The following is a 22381-nucleotide window of genomic DNA, read 5'->3' as shown; positions in this document are numbered from 1 at the left end:
ACTGCTCCTCTCGAGGTAGAGCGTCGAGAAGCAGGGGACCGACTGCACTCCCTGGATGGTGGTGTTGGAGTAGAAGGGTGCCGAGGCGATGGAGATTGGTGTGCCATCAACGCCAGCTTTCCCTTAGACTGCTCGGAGGGTCGGGATGGAACCTGTGGTGCCGGGATGTTCTCCTGTCTCAGCAGCGAGAACAGAGCCATGAGTCTCAGCAGGTCCTGCACCACCTCAAAAGCCTCTGGGGTGGACAAGAGCGGTAGATGCTCTGATGCAAGGGAGTGAGCGAGACTGGCCCAGACTTGATGCCTCTCTTGGGCACCACTCTGAGTTCCCGAGGCATGGCCTGACAGAGGTGCCACAGGTGGCTGTCCCTGGGTCTTGCCGAGGGAGATCGGCCTCTCTCCGACCTCTTTTTCTTCTGCACCAGCAATTGGGACCAGTGCTGAAGGCTGGACTGTCCCCGAGAGGCTCCATGACGGTGCCCAGCCTCCTTGTGAGCATCTTTCTTCAGCACCAGATCCTTCAAAGACAGCACCAGAGCGCTTCGCGCCAAAGACGATGTGCTGGGAACAGGATCCCTGGTGCCTGGGTCTGACTGAGGTCAGAGACCTGCCTCCATAAGGAGAATTTTGAGACACTGCTGCCTCTCCTTAATAGTTCTCGGTCGGAATTCCCGACAGATCTTGCAGCGGTCTTTCTCATGACCCTCACTCAGGCACCATAAGTGGGAGGTGTGGAGGTCACTTTTTGGCATGCGCTTCGCACAGATCTGTCAAGTCTTAAAGCTCGGGGATTGTAGCATGCCCCGGTAACAAATGGGAACCCCCCTATAACTGAAACTTATAAAGAACTATTAAACTATACTAACTACTGGAAACTAACTATGTACAGCTTATAAAGCACTGCTAATCCGCTTGCCAAAGCAAGAGAAGAGGAAGGGGAAGTTCCAGCTACTGTCACTGGCGGTAAGAAGGAACTGAGGGGGTGTAAGGTTGGCAGGGCTCTATATTGGATGTCATGAAGGCGGCACTCCAGGGGGTGCCCAGGCCAACCCTACAGTTGCTGCTAGGGGAAAAATCTTCTGGTTACTGTGCACGTGTGTGCGCACACATCTGTTTGGAATTGACATGAACAAACACTCGAAGAACAAGTGGTTATAGTACACAACAAAACTATAAAACTTTGAACCTGGGTCTACACTTATCAATAGTTATCTTTCCTATCTAACAAAGTAGATTTGCCCCCAAAGTTCAGTCTCTTGCAAAGATGGCTGGTTTCTCAATAACTAGGATCCAAACGTTCATGAAAACACCCCCCTCCGCCCGGGGTTTTCCTCAGTGAATGAATCCAGAGTGCCTTTCTCAACACATTCTTACAATGAAAACAGTCTTTTGTTTCTATTCACAGGCAGGGCAAACCCCTGCCCTGTTGCAGAGTTCCTTTTCTATCTCAAAGTGGTTTCAATTGTTTATTGTTGTCTCTGGTGGTTTTCCATTGATTGTTCTGAGACGTGGCAAGAGTAGACCATAGAACCTTGTATTACCTCACTGGCTGACTAGGAAGGGGTGACATCTCCTTCTTGCTTGAATGGGGAATCAAGAAGACACATTATCTCCTGGTGACTGATTTCTATTCCAAGTCCATAAAGCATACTTTCAATATAAATACATTATTCCTTAAATATTATCCATACACACATCTTGCAATCATAGAATCGTAGGACTGAAAGGGACCCCAAGAGGTCATCTAGTCCAGTCCCCTTCACTCATGGAAAGACTAAGTATTATCTAGACCATTCCTGACAGGTGTTTTTCTAACCTGCTCTTAAAAATCTCCAATGATCAAGATTCCACAACTTCCTAACTGTCAGGATCTTAAGCACTGGAATAAATTACCCAAGGAAGTTTTTCCTAATGTCCAGACTAAATTGCCCTTGCTGCTATTTAAGCCCATTGCTTCTTGTCCTATCCTCAGAGGTTAAGAAAAACAATTTTTCTCCCTCCTCCTTGTAACAATCTTTTACAGACTTGAAAACTGTTATGTCCCCCCTCAGTCTTCTCTTTTCCAGACTAAACAAACCCAATTTTTTCAATCTTCCCTCACAGGTCATGTTTTCTAGGCCTTTAATCATTTTTGTTGCTCTTCTCTGTACTTTCTCCAATTTGTCCACATCCTTCCTGAAATGTGGCGCCCAGAACTGGACACAACACCCCAATTAAGGTTTAATCAGCACTTCGTAGAGCGAAAAAATTACTCCTCATGTCTTGCTTACAACACTCCTGCTAATACATCCCAGAGTGTTCACTTTTTTTGCAACAGTGTTACACTGTTGACTAATATTTAGCTTGTGATCCACTATGACCACTAGATCCCTTTCTGCGTTACTCCTTTCTAGGCAGTCATTTCCCATTTTGTATGTGTGCAACTGATTGTTCCTTCCTAAGTGGAGTACTTTGCATTTGTCCTTATTGAATTTCATCCTATTTACTTCAGACCATTTCTTCAGTTTGTCCAGATCATTTTGAATTTTAATTCATTCTCAAAAGCACTTGCAACCCCTCCCAGCTTGGTATCATCTGCAATGATTATGTTTTGACAGGTTATGAGCTTTCTGCAGATATCTTACATGATATCTTTATGAATAAACAGCCTGTAAGACATGTTTGGTGTAATGAGTTTTTCAGGTCTGAAGTGAACTGTTTGCAAACAACAGGGGACTCTTTACCAAGGGGTCTCTGTGTGACATGGGGAATTCTTCCATTGACCAATCTACCTACCTGAGAGCACAAACCTATATACATTTACCAGGCCACATTTTCAGCTTGTCTCACTCCTGCTACTTTTTTGGTGACTAGATGGATTTACGAAAAAAATTGCACCAATAAGAAAGTTACACTCTTGAGGCACTTTTCCCCATTGAGGGACTAACTTGAATTAGTATCACCATTTACATAGCTAATAAATAACTTGATTAATAAAGAATTAAAGGAGGGTAATATAATTAATTTGAATCAACATAGGTTTATGGAAAATAGATCCTGTCAGTATTTTTATTTTTTACATTGACTTGGTTAAACAGTTGCAAGAGGCTATGTGGACCCTCTCTCTTATTTGGTGATAAGGCAGTTAGGCAACAAATTTAAACTAAACCATAATAAGCTGTTCCCAAACACAAATAAGAGCATCCATAGAGCTAACAGCACCAAAAAACAAGAACCTCTTCCTACCCTTGATGATGCAGCTTGAACAGGTGCAAGGGCCAAATGTAAATGTATATATCTAGAAACAAAGAATGTAGACCATGTTTACAAGATGGGGGACTCTATGCTGAGATGCAGTAACTTTGAAAAAGATTTGGGGGTCATAGTGGACAATCAGCTGAACATAAGCTACCAGTGCAGCACTGTGGCCAAAAGGGCTAACCCGATCCTTAGATGCATAAACAGGAGTATTTCGAGCTAAGTTCCCTGTAAGCTGCATGTCTACGCAGCAGCCTATTTAGCGCCACGCAGGCGCTCAGGGAACCAGCCCAGGGACCTGCTGCAGCCGGGGACAGCCTGGGGGAGGGGAGCCCCTCCCCCATCCCCAACCTAGCCCAGCCCCCAACCTACTGCGGCCGGGATGGCTCGGACCTGCTGCGGCGCCCATCCGCTGGCCCCAACTTTGCTGTGGCCCTGACCTGCTGCGGCCAGAGCGGCACAGCCTGGCCCAGACCCACCTGCGGCTGGGGCGGCATGGACTCAGGCGCAAGCCTAGGCATGGCTCAGCCAGGTGTGGATCCAGGTGCGGCTGGAGCGGCCCAGTCCAGCTCCAGGCCTGGCCAGGATGCCCCTCCCCAGATCCAGACATGGCAAGGGCGCCCCTCCCACAGCCCAAACCCAGCTCCAGCCTGGACATGCTGGGGCCGGGGAAGGGGCGCCTATCCTGCAGCCCCAGCCCCGGAACTCCTGTAGGGAGAGAGAGATGGGGGGAGTCCTATGTCCCCACCGTAGCCCCAGAGCACCCTCCTGCACCCCAAACTCTTCATCCCTGGCCCCACCCCAGAGCCTGCACCCCCAGCCGGAGCCCTCACTCCCTGCAACCCTCTGCCCCAGCCCTGAGACCCTCATCCCCAACCCCACCCCAGAGCCTGCATCCCCAACAGGAGCCTTCACACCCCTGCACCCAACCCTCTGCCCCAGCCCTGAGCCCCCTCCCACACTCCAAACACACATCACCTCCATATTGGTGCACATAACAAAATTCATTCTGCGCATGGGTGGAAAAAATTAGAGGGAACACTGATTTCGAGTAGGAGTAGAGAGATTATTTTACCTCCGTATTTGGCACTGGTGCAACTGCTGCTGGAATAGCATGTCTAGTTCTGGTGTCCACAATTCAATGAGGATGCTGATAAATTGGTAAGGGTTCAAAGAAGAGCCATGACAATGATTAAAGGCTTAGAAAACATACTTTATAGTGACAGACTCAAGGAGCTCCATCTGTTTAGCTTAACAAAGAGAAGGTTAAGAGGTGACTTGATCACAGTCTATAAATACCTACATAGGGAACAAATATTTGATAGTAGGCTCTTCGGTCTAGCAAATAAAATTATAATACGGAAGTTGAAGCTAGACAAATTCAGACTGGAAATAAGGCATCCATTTTTAACAGTGAGGGTAATTAACCAATGGAACAATTTACCAATGATTCTGTGGATTCTGCATCACTGGCAATTTTTAAACCAAGACTGGATTTTTTTTTTTTTTATAAAAGATAGGCTACAGATCAAACAGGAATTAATTCAAAGAAGTCCTATGGCCTGTCTTATACAGGAGATCAGAAGAGATGATCCCATTGGTCCCTTCCGACCTTGTAATCTATGAATATAGCCCATGATATTGTACATTTATGACATTTACCTCCTCCACCAATTGAAAAAGGAATACAGCAAAAGCTGTCCTTTCTAAAAATTCCATCACTTAGAATCACACAAATGACAGCTGGAAATGATTTCTTGGTGTATGTGACAGGGTGACTCCCTTGTGATGTACTGTATCCTGCTGTTTGTGTTCTGTGTCAGCAACAACCTTGCCAAGCTCAATGCACTGACCTGGTAATCCAACATGAGGAGAAGTGTGCACCGCACACTCACATCACCAGGCCTCTTCACCTGGAAGCCATCAGTCTCCTGGGTAGTGGGAGTTCTGTGCCACTGCCAGAGGAGAAACAAAACAGGAAGAGGGTCAGTCTCAGTTTGCCTCTGTCTGACCTGGGAGATTGTGTTGTTTTGGGTGTGTATACACAGTATTTCACGCAAAAATTATCATTAGTTCAACAGTAAGATTCTGAAATCACACCGTCCGAACAGTATTGCCAGGTGTCCAGTTTTTGGCTGGAATGCCTGGTTGAAAAGGGAACCTGGCAGCTCCGGTAAGCACCTCTGACCAGGCCATTCCCTGCCTGCCCTGGCTCCACGTGGCTCCCAGAAGCAGCAGCATGTCCCTCCGGCTCCTAGGTGCAAGGGAGACCAGTGAGGCTCCGTGCACTGCCCCCGCCCCAAGCGCCAGCTCTGCAGCTCCCATTGGCTGGGAACTGCGGCCAATGGGAGCTGCGGAGGCGGCACCTGTGGGCGAGGGAAGTGTGCAGAGCCCCCTGGCTGCCCCTGTGCCTTGGGGCCACAGGGACATATTGGACACTTCCGGGAGCTGCCTAAGCCCACACCCCAGCCCTGAGCCCCCTGCCGGAACCCTCACCCCCATCCTGCACCCCAAATCTCTACCCTAGCCCTGAGCCCCTTCCCCCTCCCGCATAGCAACCCCTCAGACACTGTCCCCGACCAGAGCCCACACTCCCCAGCTAGAGCCCTCACTCTCCTGCACCCCAACCCACTGCCTCATCCCAGAGCCTCCTCCCACACTCCAAGCCCTTCTGCTGCAACCCCCAACACAGAGCCCCCTCCTGCACCCCAAATTCCTCATCCCTGGCCCCACCCCAGAGCCCGCACGCCCAGCCAGAACCCTCACCGCCCCCACACTCTAACCCCTCTACCCCAGCCCTGAGCCCCCGTATGCACCCTGAATCCCTCATTTCTGGCTGCACTCCAGAGCCCACATCCCCTGCCCCAGCCTTGTGAAAATGAGCAAGTGAGTGAGGGTGGGGGAGAGTGAACGACTGAGGAAGGGGGAATGGAGTGAGCAGGGGGTGGGGCCTCGGAGAAGAGGCAGGGCAGGGAAGGAGCCTCAGGGAAGGGGCAGGGCAGGGGTGGGGCAAGAGTGTTCAGTTTTGTATGATTAGAAATTTGGCAACCCTACCTCTGAAGTTAGAAAATTCCAACTCTCCCTCTTGTTCATATGCCTTAAAATACAATCTCTCTTTATATCAGTGTATGTTATTTGTTGGATAGCACAATATATACTGCAAACTGGAATTTTTTAGACAATCTGTGATGGGGTATACAACCCCCATAGTGTGCAACAAGGGATTAAGGGATTATTTTGAGCTCAGACAGCCTCGCCCCGCCACACCTGTAGCAAATGCTCCATCTGTTGGAGGCATTAAAAGGGAGGGAAATAGTTCATTTGGGGGGCAGAGCTGGAAGAGAGCAGACTTGCAGCCCACAGCTCCAGCAGCACACATAAGTGCATAGGGAAGCCTAAAGGCTCTGACACAGCTGCCCAAAGGGGCTCTCTCTGAGGGAAGGGAGGACCCACCCCAGAGATAATCAGAAAGGGAAGTATCCCCCTCTCCTCTGCCTGTGGACCCTGGACATTGGTAACTTCTTACTTATTTTGCTTGGACTTCCCCAACAGGAGAAAGCCTTGAACTAAGCTGACCTTGGGGAGGGCAGGGGGGAAGCGAAGGAAGGGCACGAGAGGAAGTGGCCCAGGGAGGACAGCTTTAAGCCGCCTTGGTTGCCAGAACACTGGTAGCCCAAAGGGCCCTGGGTCGGAGCCCAGTGGAGTGGGAGGGCCCAGGCAGTCAGGGATTGCAGCCGTGACCACTAGGCCACACTCCCCAACCAGACCCCAAGTGAGGACTATTACACAACCTCACATACTCTACTACACAGCTATATTTGTCACTGCCAGGGCTGTCAATTAATCACAGTTAACTCACGCGATTAACTCAAAAAAATTAATCATGATTAATCACACTTTTAAACAATAGAATACCAATTGAAATGTATTAAATATTTTTGGATGTTTTTCTATATTTGCAAATATATTGGTTTCTATTACAACACAGAATACAAAGTGTTCAGTGCTCACTTTATATTATTTTATTTGCACTATAAAAATGATGAAATAGTATTTTTCAATTCACCTCACACAAGTACTGTAGTGCAATCTCTTTGTCCTGAAAGTGCAGTTTACAAATGTAGATTTTTTTTGGTACATAACTGAACTCAAAAAAAAAACCAATTTAAAACTTCAGAGCATACGAGTCCACTCAGTCCTACTTCTTGTTCAGCCAATCACTAAGACAAACAAGTTTATTTACTTTTACAGGAGATACTGCTGCCTGCTTCTTATTTACATCACCTGAAAGTGAGAACAGGCATTTGCATGGCACTTTTGTAGCCAGCGTTGCAAGGTATTAACGTGCCAGATATGTTAAACATTCGTATGCCCCTTCATGCTTCGGCCACCATTCTAGAGGACATGCTTCCACACTGATGATGCTTCTTAAAAAAATAATGCATTAATTAAATTTGTGACTGAACTCCTTCAGGGAGAACTGTATGTCTCCTGTTCTGTTTTACCCACATTCTGCCATATATTTCATGTTACAGCAATCTCGGATGATGACCCAACACATGTTCGTTTTAAAAACACTTTCACAGCAGATTTGACAAAATGCAAAGAAGGTACCAATGTGAGATTTCTAAAAATAGCTACAGCACACGACCCAAGATTTAAGAATCTGAAGTGCTGTCCAAAATCTGAGCGGGACGAGGTGTAGAGAATGCTTTCAGAAGTCTTAAAAGAGCAACACTCTGATGCAGAAACTACAGAACCCGAACCACCAAAAAAAAAAATCAACCTTCTGCTAGTGGCATCTGACTCAGATGATGAAAATGAACACGCATCAGTCTGCTCTGCTTTGGACTGTTATCGAGTAGAACTCGTCATCAGCATGGACGCATGTCCTCTGGAATGGTGGTTGAAGCATGAATGAACATATGAATCTTTAGCGCATCTGGCACGTAAATATCTTGCGACACCAGCTACAACAGTGCCATGAGAACGCCTGTTCTCACTTTCTGGTGACATTGTAAACAAGAAGCGGGCAGTGTTATCTCCTGCAAATTGTAACCAAACTTGTTTTTCTGAGGGATTGGCTGAAGTAGGACTGAGGGGACTTGTAAGCTCTAAAGTTTTACATTGTTTTATTTTTGATTGCAGTTATTTTTTTGTACATAATTCTACCTTTGTAAGTTCAACTTTCATGATAAAGAGATTGCACTACAGTTGCAATGGGGCAACTGAAAAATATTATTTTTCTTTTTTAAAGTGCAAATATTTGTAATAAAAAATAAATATAAAGTGAGCACTGTACACTTTATATTCTGTGTTATAATTAAAATAAATATATTTGAAAATGTAGTAAACATCCACAAATATTTAAATAAATGGTATTCTATTATTAGCAGGGTGATTAATTGCGATTTTTTTTAATTATGTGATTAATCACGATTTATTTTTTTAATTGCTTGACAGTCCTAGTCACTACATGTATGTTTCATTAACAAAGTTTATTTTCAATGGAAATTAAAAAAAAGGTAATAATCTAATCAGCAAACTAGCTGGTTCTATCTGGGGCGCCAATGTGGAGACACTAAGAAACTTTGTACCTGCCTTGTGCTATTCTGTAGCAGAGTATTGCTCCCCAGCGTGGCCCAGCTCTTTTCACAGAGGACTAGCTACTACAGGACAGGCCCAACAAAGACAATAACAGAACGCCACTTGCCGTCACCTTTGGCCCCCAACTAAAACCTCTCAAGTGCATCATCAAAGATCTACAACCTATCCTGAAGGATGACCCATCATTCTCACAGATCTTGGGAGACAGGCCAGTCCTTGCTTACAGACAGCCCCCTAACCTGAAGCAAATCTTCACCAGCAACCACACACCACACAACAAAAACACTAACCCAGGAACCTATCCTTGCAACAAAGCCCGATGCCAACTCTGTCCACATATCTATTCAAGTGACACCATCATAGGACCTAATCACATCAGCCACACCATCAGGGGCTCGTTCACCTGCACATCTACCAATGTGATCTATGCCATCATGTGCCAGCAATGCCTCTCTGCCATGTATATTGGCCAAACCAGACAGTCTCTACGCAAAAGAATAAATGGACACATATCAGACATCAGGAATCATAACATTCAAAAACCAGTAGGAGAACACTTCAACCTCTCTGGTCACTCAGTAACAGACTTAAAGGTGGCAGTTTTGCAACAGAAAAGCTTCAAAAACAGACTCCAATGAGAAACTGCTGAACTAGAATTAATTTGCAAACTAGATACCATTAACTTGGGCTTGAACAGAGACTGGGAGTGGCTGGGTCATTACACAAATTGAATCTATTTCCCCATGTTAAGTATTCTCACACCTTCTTGTCAACTGTCTGAAATGGGCCATCTTGATTACCACTATACAAGTTTTTTTTCTCTTGCTGATAATAGCTCATCTTAATTAATTAGCCTCTTAGAGTTGGTATGGCAACTTCCACCTTTTCATGTTCTCTGTATGTATATATATCTTCTTACTATATGTTCCATTCTATGCATCTGATGAAGCCCAAAAAGCTTATGTTCAAATAAATTTGTTAGTCTCTAAGGTGCCACAAGTACTAAGGAGACCAACCAACCAACCAGGCCGAGCTGTTGGTACTGTTCAACACCGCCCCATGACATCAGGTGATACGTCACCTTGCGGAATCTACTCCTTAAGGTGCAAGACATGCTACATGTACCCTCACTGGAAAATGTATTTAATCCGCTGAGCCACCATATCAGCTCAATTTCCCTATGAAACCTCAATATCACCTCCAGGTGGCATACTAGATGGCAAGAACAAGCTTCATCTACAAATCCAATAGTACAGCCAGTGGTATTGACCTTGTTTGCCATCTTTAAGTAAAGCTCAATAATTTCAGATGCAAAGTGCTCAGATGTGCTACCTTTGTGACTCCCTCTTTTGCTGCTGTGGCCAGTTAAAAGATATAGGTCATACATACACTTGTAGGCTACACCCAGCAGCATGGACTGCCTAATTCCCTCATGGACTTGCATAATGCCCTTCCCTCAGCTGCTGAATGTAGATGCAATCGTAATATATAACAGAGTTTATATATTCATAAACAAAACTAATATTTAAAACTGGAATCATAACATGGCCACAAAAATTTTTACACAAAATTTTTCACACACATATATATATACAGTACACACACACACTAGGAAGGACTTCACACAGTGCTGAATTTAAAAATAAAACGTGGCACTTACAATACTATCATTTTGAAATCGATGCTTATTCACAACTTTTTAAAGTTCTTATCTTCATTAGCCAATACATCATGTAAGTTCCTTGATCCAGAACTCACAGTAAAGATGAAAGATCCACACCAACTGGCTCCTTATAAAAGGGCATCAGCCTCAGCATCAGTAAAATTCCAACACCAAAGTCTTCTTTCTCAAAGCCATGGCTTTGTTGCTTACGATGCCTGAATGAAGATTATTTAAGCACTACAGTCATAAATACTATGTATGGCAAATCTCTTTCATATCCCTGAGAGAACACCTCTCTGAGAAGCCACTTGTAAGGCCACAAACATCCCAGCAGAAAGAGTCAATGAAAGTAAACATGGGAGGGGGAATTAAGAGTGTACATAATTGTTGAGTTGCAATAGAAGCAGGGTTGTGTGTCAGGGTTGCGTGAGCCTCCTACCTCCACCAGATGATTGTCAGGTCCATAAAGATCTTTGTCCAGCTCAATGACCAAACTTTTAAAGAAGGAGGAAAACTTCCGCTTCTGTTTGCTGATCTGTAAAATCAGAAAACAGAGAAATGTCAAAGAACGAACCTCAGCCTGGGCTTACTGCTAACTTTGTGCCTCCTCGTCCGGAACATGAATTCCCAGACTGGACTGGATCCAAGGTCCATCTAGTCCAGTCTCTGTCTCTGAGAATGGCCAGTACCAGCTACTTCTGAGGAAGGTGAAAGAAACCTGATAGTGGGCGATTGTGGAATCACCTGTCCATGGGGGAAGATTCCCCGTAACCCTGTCAGAGAACTTTGGCTTGTACCCTGGAGTAAGATAGTTTATCCCATCTATTGTAGGGATGGATATTCTTTTTTTTTTTTATCTGAAAAAGCACAGGGCCTCATTTACATCTTGTGGCAGTGAGCTCCACAGGTTAATCACGCACAGTACAAAAAATATTTCCTTTTGTCAGATTTAAATTTTGCTTTGCTATTTCATTGCTGGTCAGCATGTCGAAGTCTCACCCTGTCCCTCCCAGAAACATACCGTGGTTTGACAGTTGCTGTGCGGCATCTGCTGCTTATTACACTAATGGTGATTGTTTCACTATTATCTTCTCCTCCACACATTTGCTTGTTTCAGAGTAGCAGCTGTGTTAGTCTGTATCCGCAAAAAGAAAAGGAGTACTCGTGGCATCTTAGAGACTAACACATTTATTTGAGCATAAGCTTTCATGAACTACAGCTCACTTCATTGGATGAATTCAGTGGAAAATACAGTGGGGAGATTTATATACACAGAGAACATGAAACAATGGGTGTTACCATACACACTGTAACGAGAGTGATCAGGTAAGGTGAGCTATTACCAGCAGGAGAGCGGGGCGGGGGGGAACCTTTTGTAGTGATAATCAAGATGGGCCATTTCCAGCAGTACACCATTTGCTCAAGAAACTCCCTGAAAAAGCACAAGAACAAATCCACATAGACACACCCCTGGAAACCCGACCAGGGGTATTCTATCTGCTACCCAAGCTCCATAAACCTGAAAATCCTGGATGCCCCATCATCTCAGGCATTGGCACCCTGACAACACGATTGTCTGGCTATGTAGACTCCCTCCTCAGGCCCTACGCTACGAGCACTCCCAGCTATCTTCAAGACACCACTGACTTCCTGAGGAAACTACAATCCATCGGTGATCTTCCTGAAAACACCATCCAAGCCACTATGGATGCAGAAGCGCTCTACACCAACATTACACACAAAGACGGACTATAAGCCGTCAGGAACAATATAGAATCATAGAATAGAATCATAGAATATCAGGGTTGGAAGGGACCCCAGAAGGTCATCTAGTCCAACCCCCTGCTTGAAGCAGGACCAATTCCCAGTTAAATCATCCCAGCCAGGGCTTTGTCAAGCCTGACCTTAAAAACCTCTAAGGAAGGAGATTCTACCACCTCCCTAGGTAACGCATTCCAGTGTTTCACCACCCCCTTAGTGAAAAAGTTTTTCCTAATATCCAATCTAAACCTCCCCCACTGCAACTTGAGACCATTACTCCTCGTTCTGTCATCTACTACCATTGAGAACAGTCTAGAGCCATCCTCTTTGGAACCCCCTTTCAGGTAGTTGAAAGCAGCTATCAAATCCCCCCTCATTCTTCTCTTCTGCAGGCTAAACAATCCCAGCTCCCTCAGCCTCTCCTCATAAGTCATGTGTTCTAGACCCCTAATCATTTTTGTTGCCCTTCGCTGGACTCTCTCCAATTTATCCACATCCTTCTTGTAGTGTGGGGCCCAAAACTGGACACAGTACTCCAGATGAGGCCTCACCAATGTCGAATAGAGGGGAACGATCACGTCCCTCGATCTGCTCGCTATGCCCCTACTTATATCCCTGATAATGTCATGGCAAACCTGGTGGCTGTACTTTATGACTTTGTCCTCACTCATAACTATTTCACATTTGGGGACAATGTATACCTTCAAATCAGCGTCACTGCTATGGGTATCTGCATTGCCCCACAGTATGCCAACATTTTTATGGCTGACTTAGAGCTGACAGCTCTCGTCCCCTAACGCCCCCACTCTACTTGCACTACATTGATAACATCTTCATCATCTGAACCCATGGAAAAGAAGCCCTTGAGGAATTCCACCGTGATTTCAACAATTTCCATCCCACCATCAACCTCAGTCTGGACCAGTCCACACAAGAGATCCACTTCCTGGACACTACGGTGCTAATAAGCGATGGTCACATAAACACCACCCTATACCAGAAACCTACTGACCGCTATGCCTACCTACATGCCTCCAGCTTTCATCCAGACCACACCACATGATCCATTGTCTACATCCAAGCTGTACGATACAACCACATTTGCTCCAACCCCTCAGACAGAGACAAACACCTATAAGATCTCTATCAAGCGTTCTTACAACTACAATACCCACCTGCTGAAGGGAAGAAACAGACTGACAGAGCCAGAAGCGTACCCAGAAGTTACCTACTACAGGACAGGCCCAACAAAGAAAATAACAGAACGCCACTAGCCATCACCTTCAGCCCCCAACTAAAACCTCTCCAACGCATCATCAAGGATCTACAACCTATCCTGAAGGATGACCCATCACTCTCACAGATCTTGGGAGACAGGCCAGTCCTTGCTTACAGACAGCCCCCTAACCTGAAGCAAATCTTCACCAGCAACTACACACCACACAACAGAACCACTAACCCAGGAACCTATCCTTGCAACAAAGCCCGTTGCCAACTGTGTCCACCTATCTATTCAGGGCCTAATCATAGGGCCTAATCACATCAGCTACACTATCAGAGGCTCGTTCATCTGCACATCTACCAATGTGATATATGCCATCATGTGCCAGCAATGCCCCTCTGCCATGTACATTGGCCAAACTGGACAGTCTCTACGTAAAAGAATAAATGGACACAAATCAGACGTCAAGAATTATAACATTCAAAAACCAGTCAGAGAACACTTCAGTCTCTCTGGTCACTCGATTACAGACCTAAAAGTGGCAATTCTTCAACAAAAAAACTTCAAAAACAGATTCCAACGAGAGACTGCTGAATTTGAATTAATTTGCAAACTGGATACAATTAATTTAGGCTTGAATAAAGACTGGGAGTGGATGGGTCATTACACAAAGTAAAACTATTCCCCCCCTCCACCACACTGTTCCTCAGACGTTCTAGTCAACTGCTGGAAATGGCCCACCTTGATTATCACTACAAAAGGTTCCCCCCCGCTAGTAATAGCTCACCTTAACTGATCACTCTCATTAGAGTGTGTATGGTAACACCCATTGTTTCATGTTCTCTGTGTATATAAATCTCCCCACTGTATTTTCCACTGAATGCATCCGATGAAGTGAGCTGTAGCTCACGAAAGCTTATGCTCAAATAAATTTGTTAGTCTCTAAGGTGCCACAAGTACTCCTTTACATTTGCTTATGTTTCCCACCTGTTGCCTCTCATCACATACTTAGATTGTAAGCTCTTTAGGGACAGGTACAGTGTGACCGAAAGCACCCCTTTATTTACAACCTACACACTACTGTAATAATCTTTCTACAAAATATGTCTTGTGAGGTATCATTTGAAAACTAATAACTTGCTGGTAATATCACGTATGTAGCAACATTATATGTAAAGTAATGAAATCCTCCTGCATGATATTAATAGCACGTTTTCAAAACCACATTGCCCCGACTAGGCAAAACTTGTTAAACAGAGGAATGTGTGTTGATCTCAATTTATATATACATAATAAACAGGATGCTCAGGACAGCAAGGGGGAAAATGGCAGGGAGAAAAGGAAAATCAGCATTTCAGAAAACACAGTGAGAGCAAGCATGTTAAAGAAGTATGGGCTGGATGAATGGACTATAAGATGTATAGAAAGCTGGCTAGATCATTGGGCTCAATGGATAGTGATCAAAGGCTCCATGTCTAGTTGGCAGCCAGTATCAAGCAGAGTGCCCCAAGAGTCGGTCCTGGGGCCGGTTTTGTTCAATATCTTCATTAATGATCTGGAGGATGGCGTGGATTGCACCCTCAGCAAGTTTGCAGATGACACTAAACTTGGAGGAGAGGTAGATACGCTGGAGGGTAGGGATACGATACAGAGGGCCCTAGACAAATTAGAGGATTGGGCCAAAAGAAATCTGATGAGGTTCAACAAGGACAAGTGCAGAGTCCTGCACTTAGGAAGGAAGAATCCCATGCACTGCTACAGACTAGGGACCGAGTGGCTAGGCAGAAGTTCTGCAGAAAAGGACCTAGGGATTACAGTAGATGAGAAGCTGAATATGAGTCACAGTGTGCCCTTGTTGCCATGAAGGCTAATGGCATTTTGGGCTGTATAAGTAGGGGCATTGCCAGCAGATCGAGGGACATGATCATTCCCCTCTATTCAACATTGGTGAAGCCACACCTGGAGTACTGTGTCCAGTTTTGGGCCCCACACTACAAGAAGGATGTGGAAAAATTGGAAAGAGTCCAGCAGAGGACAACAAAAATGATTAGGGGGCTGGAGCACATGACTTATGAGGAGAGGCTGAGGGAACTGGGATTGTTTAGTCTGCAGAAGAGAAGAATGAGGGGAGATTGGATAGCTGCTTTCAACTACCTGAAGGGGGGTTCCAAAGAGGATGGATCTGGTCTGTTCTCAGTGGTAGCAGATGTTGCTGGGAACATGTGGTAAGGATGTTACCTTGAACCAAGTCTAGCTTGTTGAGTTTTAGTTACCAAGACATGTTCTATCTTTATTTCTCTTGTAACCGTTCCTGACTTTAATACCCGAATTCACTCAAAATCCAATCTTCTTTTATTAATGAACTTGTTTTATTTTTTAATTTAAACCAATCCAGTGTTGTGTTTAAACTGAACTGTTTGGTAATGCCAATTAAAGTAGCAAATTGTTGAATATTGACCCTTTACAGGGGCAACGGACCTTTAACATCTGAACTGTCAAGGAAAGGGCTGGACAGCACAGACCACATGTTTGGAGAAAATTCAGGACTGGGAGTGTGTTGGGGTCACCCTGCAAGTAGTAATTAAGGCTGGTGGAAGCCAGAGTGTGACTGGGGTGGTCTGGCAGGCTGCTGGGATCAGAGCTGCTGGACCAGGGCTGCAGCTGTACTTAGTCACTCAGAGTGTGACCTGCCTGCTGTTAGGCTGTTTGTAAGCGAACAGGCTGGGAACTAGAATAATAGAGCACTGAGAGGCACCCAAGGTTGCAGGGCAGGTAGTGACACAACCCTTCACTGGTCTGGATTGCACCCCAGAATACGACAGACTGTCTTTGCTATATATGTGTTCTGCACTTAGCAGAAGGGGACTAAAACCTTGATTGGGACCTTTAGGCACTACTGCAATAAAAATAATAATAATCCTCTTCCAACCTGGCCCTGACCCCCTACATATGCTCTCTTACACTTCCTATGAACACAAACCACCTTACATCCTCTTCTTGCCCCTCTAGCCTACTCCTCACAATGCAGCCTGTCCTGCTCATGTCACACTACATAGTAACATTGCCGTCCCCAGACAAGACCTATTCCACAAGGTATGGCCCAAATCCAGCCTACATCTACAAATGGAATGAATTTCCCCCAGTGCAATCCTCTTCTCCCCTTCTATGTTTGGGTCTCTCCCTTTCTTTCCTTCTGTCAGTATCATGCCCCCTCCCCTCCCTTTTTGCCCACATGCCACAGAATTATGTCTGTACTTCTGCTTCTGCTGGACATAATGCTTCCACAGCAGTAGTGGCCCTTCCACTCCTATTTGGAGATATCCTTTCTAACACTGACATTCTCTGACAGTTCAGCATCCTACAGAACACAACAGGAACTTCCAGCCCCTTCTCAACCCTAGTGGAGAGAGAAATGCAGCCAAGTCTTACATCATCCAGGAGCTTCCCTTCCACTCGCAGCTCCCAAGATGCAATGCTGCCGTCAGAGTCATCAGCATCAGATTTTGCAGGGTTAAAGGTGTTGGAGATGTAAAGCCTCAGTTTCCGTTTTTGCTGTTAAACAAAACAGAGATAAGAAAATAACACACACAGCGCACATTCCAGGCATGGGGCAGCCCTGGGATATAGATGTATCTAAGTATTTATATGGCCCCCTATCACTGTAGAATTTGAGTGCTCAGTAGAGTTGCACCAGCTTACTTCAGGTCTGCATTTGTCCCTGGGTATGTAACAAAACTTACTGAAATGCTGGATCTTGAAATTCCATTCAGAAACCCTCAGCAGTGAGGAAGAGCAGAGAATGGGCCATACACCAAGGAAGAAAGAAGGGTACCGTGCATACCCCACAGCCCTGGAAGTCAAAGTCCTACTGTTTTTACAAACCTTTTGAAAACTATTTCTTGTAAAAAGATTAAATAATTCTGATGCTTTAAAACAATCTCATTCTTCCTTTCTCAATTCCAGCCAGTGTTGATGAGGACACTGATGAGCCATAACAGCAAAGCTCTTGCCATATGAATGTCTTTCATGGATGACTCAATCCAGATTTTTATATTGCAGGGGGTAACCAAACCATGGCTCGCAAGCCACATGCAGCTCTTTTACAGATAAAGTGTGGCTTGCCCCCTCCCCGCCCCCATTCTCCACTTACAGACTGTAGGAGGGAGTTCAGGTCTTCTGCCAGAGACAACTGGTGCCTGCTGAGAGTGGGGAGGGGCACATTTTAAAGGTTCAAACCCCCCAACAGCTTGAGTCATGCCCCCCCCCCACACACACATACCCCATACCCTCAGCGGTTCTCCCTACATCTCCCAGCTGTTTGCTGCAGCCTGTCCCCACAGACGCAGCTCACAGCTTGCCAAATCCAGCAGCTGCTGTGCAGGGAGGGGGCCCAGTAGCACCATGTGATGGAGCAGGGCCAGCAAATCTTGGCAAAAATCTGAGGAAGCATGTGATCCCATGAGTCCCCACCCCCTGTTGCCTCTGGCTCTGCCCAGCAGTAAAGGGGGGGTCTCAGGGCTTCAATACTGCGGGGCGCGCCTGCTGGGGCTTGGGACTTCAGCAGGGGTGGGGCTGAAACCCCGAGATCCCCCCGTTCCTGCAGTGCTGAAGCCCCAAATGTCACTGGGTGCCTCCCACGGGGCTGAAGCCCCAAGCCCCATCAGGCAACTCCTGTAGGGCTGAAGCCCCGAGCCCAATCAGGCACCTCCTGGGGGGCTGAAGCCCTGAGACCCCCCCCCTTCTCTGCAGGGCAGAAGCCCCTAACCCCACCACCCTGTCGCGGAGCTCAAGCCCCAAGCCCCGACAGGCACACCTCGGCTCTTGAACTTCTGAAGATGGTTGTATGCAGCTTGGAGGGTCAGTAAATTTGGTCATCCCTCTTATATTGGCATCCGTTTCTGTAGTATATGAACTTGCAAAACTAGATGCACTAGCAGTTCCATCCCCCTCACCATATTTCCCTATCCTGCAGAGCTTTACCTGTAATGTTCACCCACACACTGCTCTACCCTCCTGCACAACTCTGCTGCCACCCCAATTGCCCCCTATAACACATGCACTCTAGGCCTCCCCAGTAACTATTTATCCCATCACTTTCCTCCATTCCCAGCACAGCTATCTCCCCCATCTCTGCACTGCTCTGATCACCCATATTCCCCTAGCAACCAGTGTGGTGGGTTTTGTACCTGTGAGCACACAAGTGGCTCCAATAAACCATCAGACCTTATAATGGTAAAAGAGAGAAGCTTTCGAATTATACAGAGCCGAAGAAGAACTTTGTGTAACTCAAAAGCTTGTCTCTGTCACTAACAGTTTTTCCAGTAAAAGATATTAGCTCACCCACCTTGTCTCTCTAATATCCTGGGACCAACACGGCTACAACTACACTGCAAACTTTATAATCTCCATAAATATCATACCTTCTTAGATGACTCACAAAACCACCTCTTCCCGCCTGACCTGCCTCCCTCTCAATAATTCTTTCTGCAAGGCTTGCTGATTACACAAACTTATCATGACTCAAACTGACCTCCTTATTTGACCTTCTAAACCCTCTCCACTTAATTCATTACCATCGACATCACCATCATCTTCCCTGTTATGCCAACTTGCAACATGGCGGTCATCTTCAACACCTAACTCTCACTTTCTCCTTATATTCAGGCTATATCCAAATCCTTCTGTTTTTTCCTCCTCAATATAACAAAAATTCTGCCCCTTCATCTCCAATTAGATGGTCCAAAGAGCCAGTTCTTCAAACCCTGATCTTTCCTGTCTTCTTTACTGCTAACTCCTCTACTCTGGCCAACCATGATATCGACACAGTCTCCTCTAATCCATTCAGAATGAGACAGGTAAAATTATCTTTCATCCCTGTCAACTAGACTACATCACACCTCTCCTTGCAGCTCTCCACTGGCTCCCCTTGCCTAACACATCCATTTTAAGCTTCTCACACTTCCTTCATGTTCTTGTACAAGTCAGCTGCACCCTACGTATCAGAACCTGTCTCCTTTTGTGCCACGAGGAAGAATCATATAATAATTATGAATAACAATGCTAAATGATGCTTACCTATGGATTTCCTAGTGTGTCCTGCATTCTATGTATCTTGCTTTTAGCTTGTAAACTCTTCAGGTGTAACATGATGGACTCAAATAGTCTGTCTACGCTGCAAAAAAATACCTGCAGCTGGCCCATGTCAGCTGACTCAGGCTCGTGGGGCTCAAGCTGCAGGGCTATAAAACATCTTGGTAGAGGTTCAGGCTCAGGCTGGAGCCCAGACTCTGGGACCCTCCCCACTCATGGAGCCCCAGAACTTAGGCTCCAGCCCAAGTCCACATCTACACTGCAATTGTATAGCCCCGCAGCCCGAGCCCCACAAGTCCAAGTCAGCTGACACAGGCTGGCCATGGGTGTTTTACTGCAGTGTAGACATACCCAAAGGCTGCTACCCTGGGCCAGGACAGTCTATTTGTATGCACGTGAGCATGTGATTACTGCTACACAAATAATAACTAATAATAAATGGTGGACTCAAAGGTGCCTGGAGAAACCAGCAGAATATGTAACTCACATATGTGAGCTATTCTTCAAATCAGATGTTCATACAGAGGACATCGCAAACCAGCCATTGTCTCAGAAAAGACCATCACCCCAGTAAGGGCATTAATCAGAGATCTCCCAACACCAATGCAAAAAGAAAGACCCATGAATTTGATTAATCCATGTAGACTCATGGACCATATCAAATTCCAAAACATGCTAAAGGACTGCACCATTCCACCAACAGGTCAAGATATTGAGGATCTGAGAAACCATTATCCTCATACTTGAATCTTGACCTTCACCATAACTGCCCCCGCAGAGGCACTTCCTTCCTCATCAGCCACACAGATCTTTGTTTTCTGAAACTTTGTGCTGGAGGAAGACAAAGGGACAAAAACTCAAGTACCAACAGCAGAAAACAAAGACTGGAAGAGACAGGTTGAAAGACAAAGAATTCCTTCAAGCTCACTTTAACCTGTGTTACAGGCCAAAAGAACCTTTCGATCAGCCTCCATTTCAAATACCACTCAAGAAATTATTTGAGGTGTTAAATGGCTTCATTAATCATGATGTCTGCAGCCCACAGCAGAACCCAGCACTGTGAAGAACTATCCTCCTACTTCACTGAAATGATCACACACATTCAGGAAAGTTTCTTTGGCTTGCAGGGATCTGATCCCCCTCTGCCAGCCAACCAACAACCCATCTGTGTTCCCAGACTCCAGCCCATTCACTTCACAAGAAGCATGGGTGTGAATCTGACCCCTCCTCTTCCTGGCTAGTGCAAGAGAGTCATGAATAAGTGGTTCCACTCTTGACCAAAACAATCAATCCCTATTCAAGGAGGAATCTTCCCTTCCTCCTTCAAATATATAATAGTCTGATGAACATTGAATAAGCCTACCCTGGATACAGTGGTTCTAGCCAAATACTACTCATTATTAAACTTTCAAACTCATAGAGAAGCTAGCCAAAGGCTGACTAGAACTCATTTAACCAAAGCCAGCAACCTATACCTGACACAATCTGGATTCAGGCCAGGATATGGGACAGAAAAAGCATATTAATAGCACTGATAGAGGATATGCTGCTGTCAACAGGTAAAGGCAGACAGTCATCCTCCTCTTACTGGATCTCACTGTAGCATTAGACACTGTCACATACTGTTGTCCTGCCTCAAAGAGGTGGCAGAAGTCCAGAAGAATGTGTTAAAATTATTTGAGTCATTCCTGGATGGACACATGCAGAGGGCAGTTTTGGAAAACTGCAGATAGATGCCCAATTTATGGAGTCCCGTTGAGACCAGTTCTGTCTCTGATCCTATGCAACATCTAGATGAAGCCAAAAGGAAACCTGGTGAGACGACAATAATTCAAATGCTGTAATATGCAGATAATATACAGTTCTACTTATCCTTCACTACATACAACTACACCTTTACTACCAAGATGGCCTAGATCTTGGACAAGATCGGCTTTCAAATGAAGAACAGCTGGCTGAATCTAAACCCCAGCAAGACAAAGGTAACGCTGGTTAGCAGTATAAGCACTTTGCAACCATAGTGTTGTTTCCTTTGGTTGATGGTTCACACTCACAGTTGGTCAATTCATTTCACAGCTCACATGCACTTTTGTATTCCTTGCTGATGCTAAAGCTCTCACACAGCAGCATCTGTGAACTTTGCTTTCTACATCTCTGGTTCATTAGGAGACTCCATCTCATCCTGGCAGATGATGACTTTGCCTCAGTTATAGACACCTTTGTTACCTTCTTGCTGGACTACAGCAATGCAATATACCTGGTTATGACACCATCCGCTATTAGGAAATGCCAGCTAGCACAGATTGTAACAGCACATCTCAGCAACACAGATCACCACAAGCACATCACACCTGTTCTCTGTACCCTAACTTCCCACAGAATATCAAGTCACAGTCTTGGTCTTTATTACAAAGGTGCTCAGGAGCCTGGGACCATGATATTGAAAAGATCATGTAAAGCTCCAGGATGAAGACCAAGATCAATATATCTGTTCCTCAGGTACACTGGAACTGCCCACCACAAGAGTAATGTTCATCATGTTCAGGAGATAGAACTTACGTGAGGACTGGTTCAAGACAGTGAACTGAACTCCACAGAACTAAGAACTATCACCTTCCACTTAAAGTTCAAGACACTTCTTTGACCTCCTTTCAATAATATACAGGTATAGCAGCACATACATTTTAAAAAAAATAAAACCTACCAAAACAAAACACTATAGTGCTCTCTCAATTTTCCTCCTGGAGAGAGGATGAAAAAGAGAAAGAAGGCTCTCAAATACTATGGTAACGAACACAGCAT

General features: G+C 45.4%; 1 protein-coding gene across 5 annotated transcripts in view; it reads right to left on the bottom strand.

The window, feature by feature from the left end:
* The window catches only part of SMARCD3 (SWI/SNF related BAF chromatin remodeling complex subunit D3), a 229261-nt gene that overhangs the window by 42960 nt on the left and 163920 nt on the right, over positions 1-22381 (bottom strand). For all 5 annotated transcript variants that reach the window (XM_084621529.1, XM_084621528.1, XM_084621530.1 and 2 more), the window contains 3 exons: positions 16919-17041; positions 10946-11041; positions 5090-5191 (listed from right to left, as the gene is read on the bottom strand). In XM_084621529.1, the coding sequence (XP_084477655.1) occupies positions 5090-5191; positions 10946-11041; positions 16919-17041 (321 nt within the window). The remainder of the gene's footprint in view (positions 1-5089; positions 5192-10945; positions 11042-16918; positions 17042-22381) is intronic.

The sequence above is a fragment of the Lepidochelys olivacea genome (genome assembly GCF_965140295.1).
Source record: "Lepidochelys olivacea isolate rLepOli2 genome assembly, chromosome: 2".
NCBI classification, from domain to species: domain Eukaryota; kingdom Metazoa; phylum Chordata; order Testudines; family Cheloniidae; genus Lepidochelys; species Lepidochelys olivacea.
This window is presented reverse-complemented; position numbering and strand designations above follow the sequence as displayed.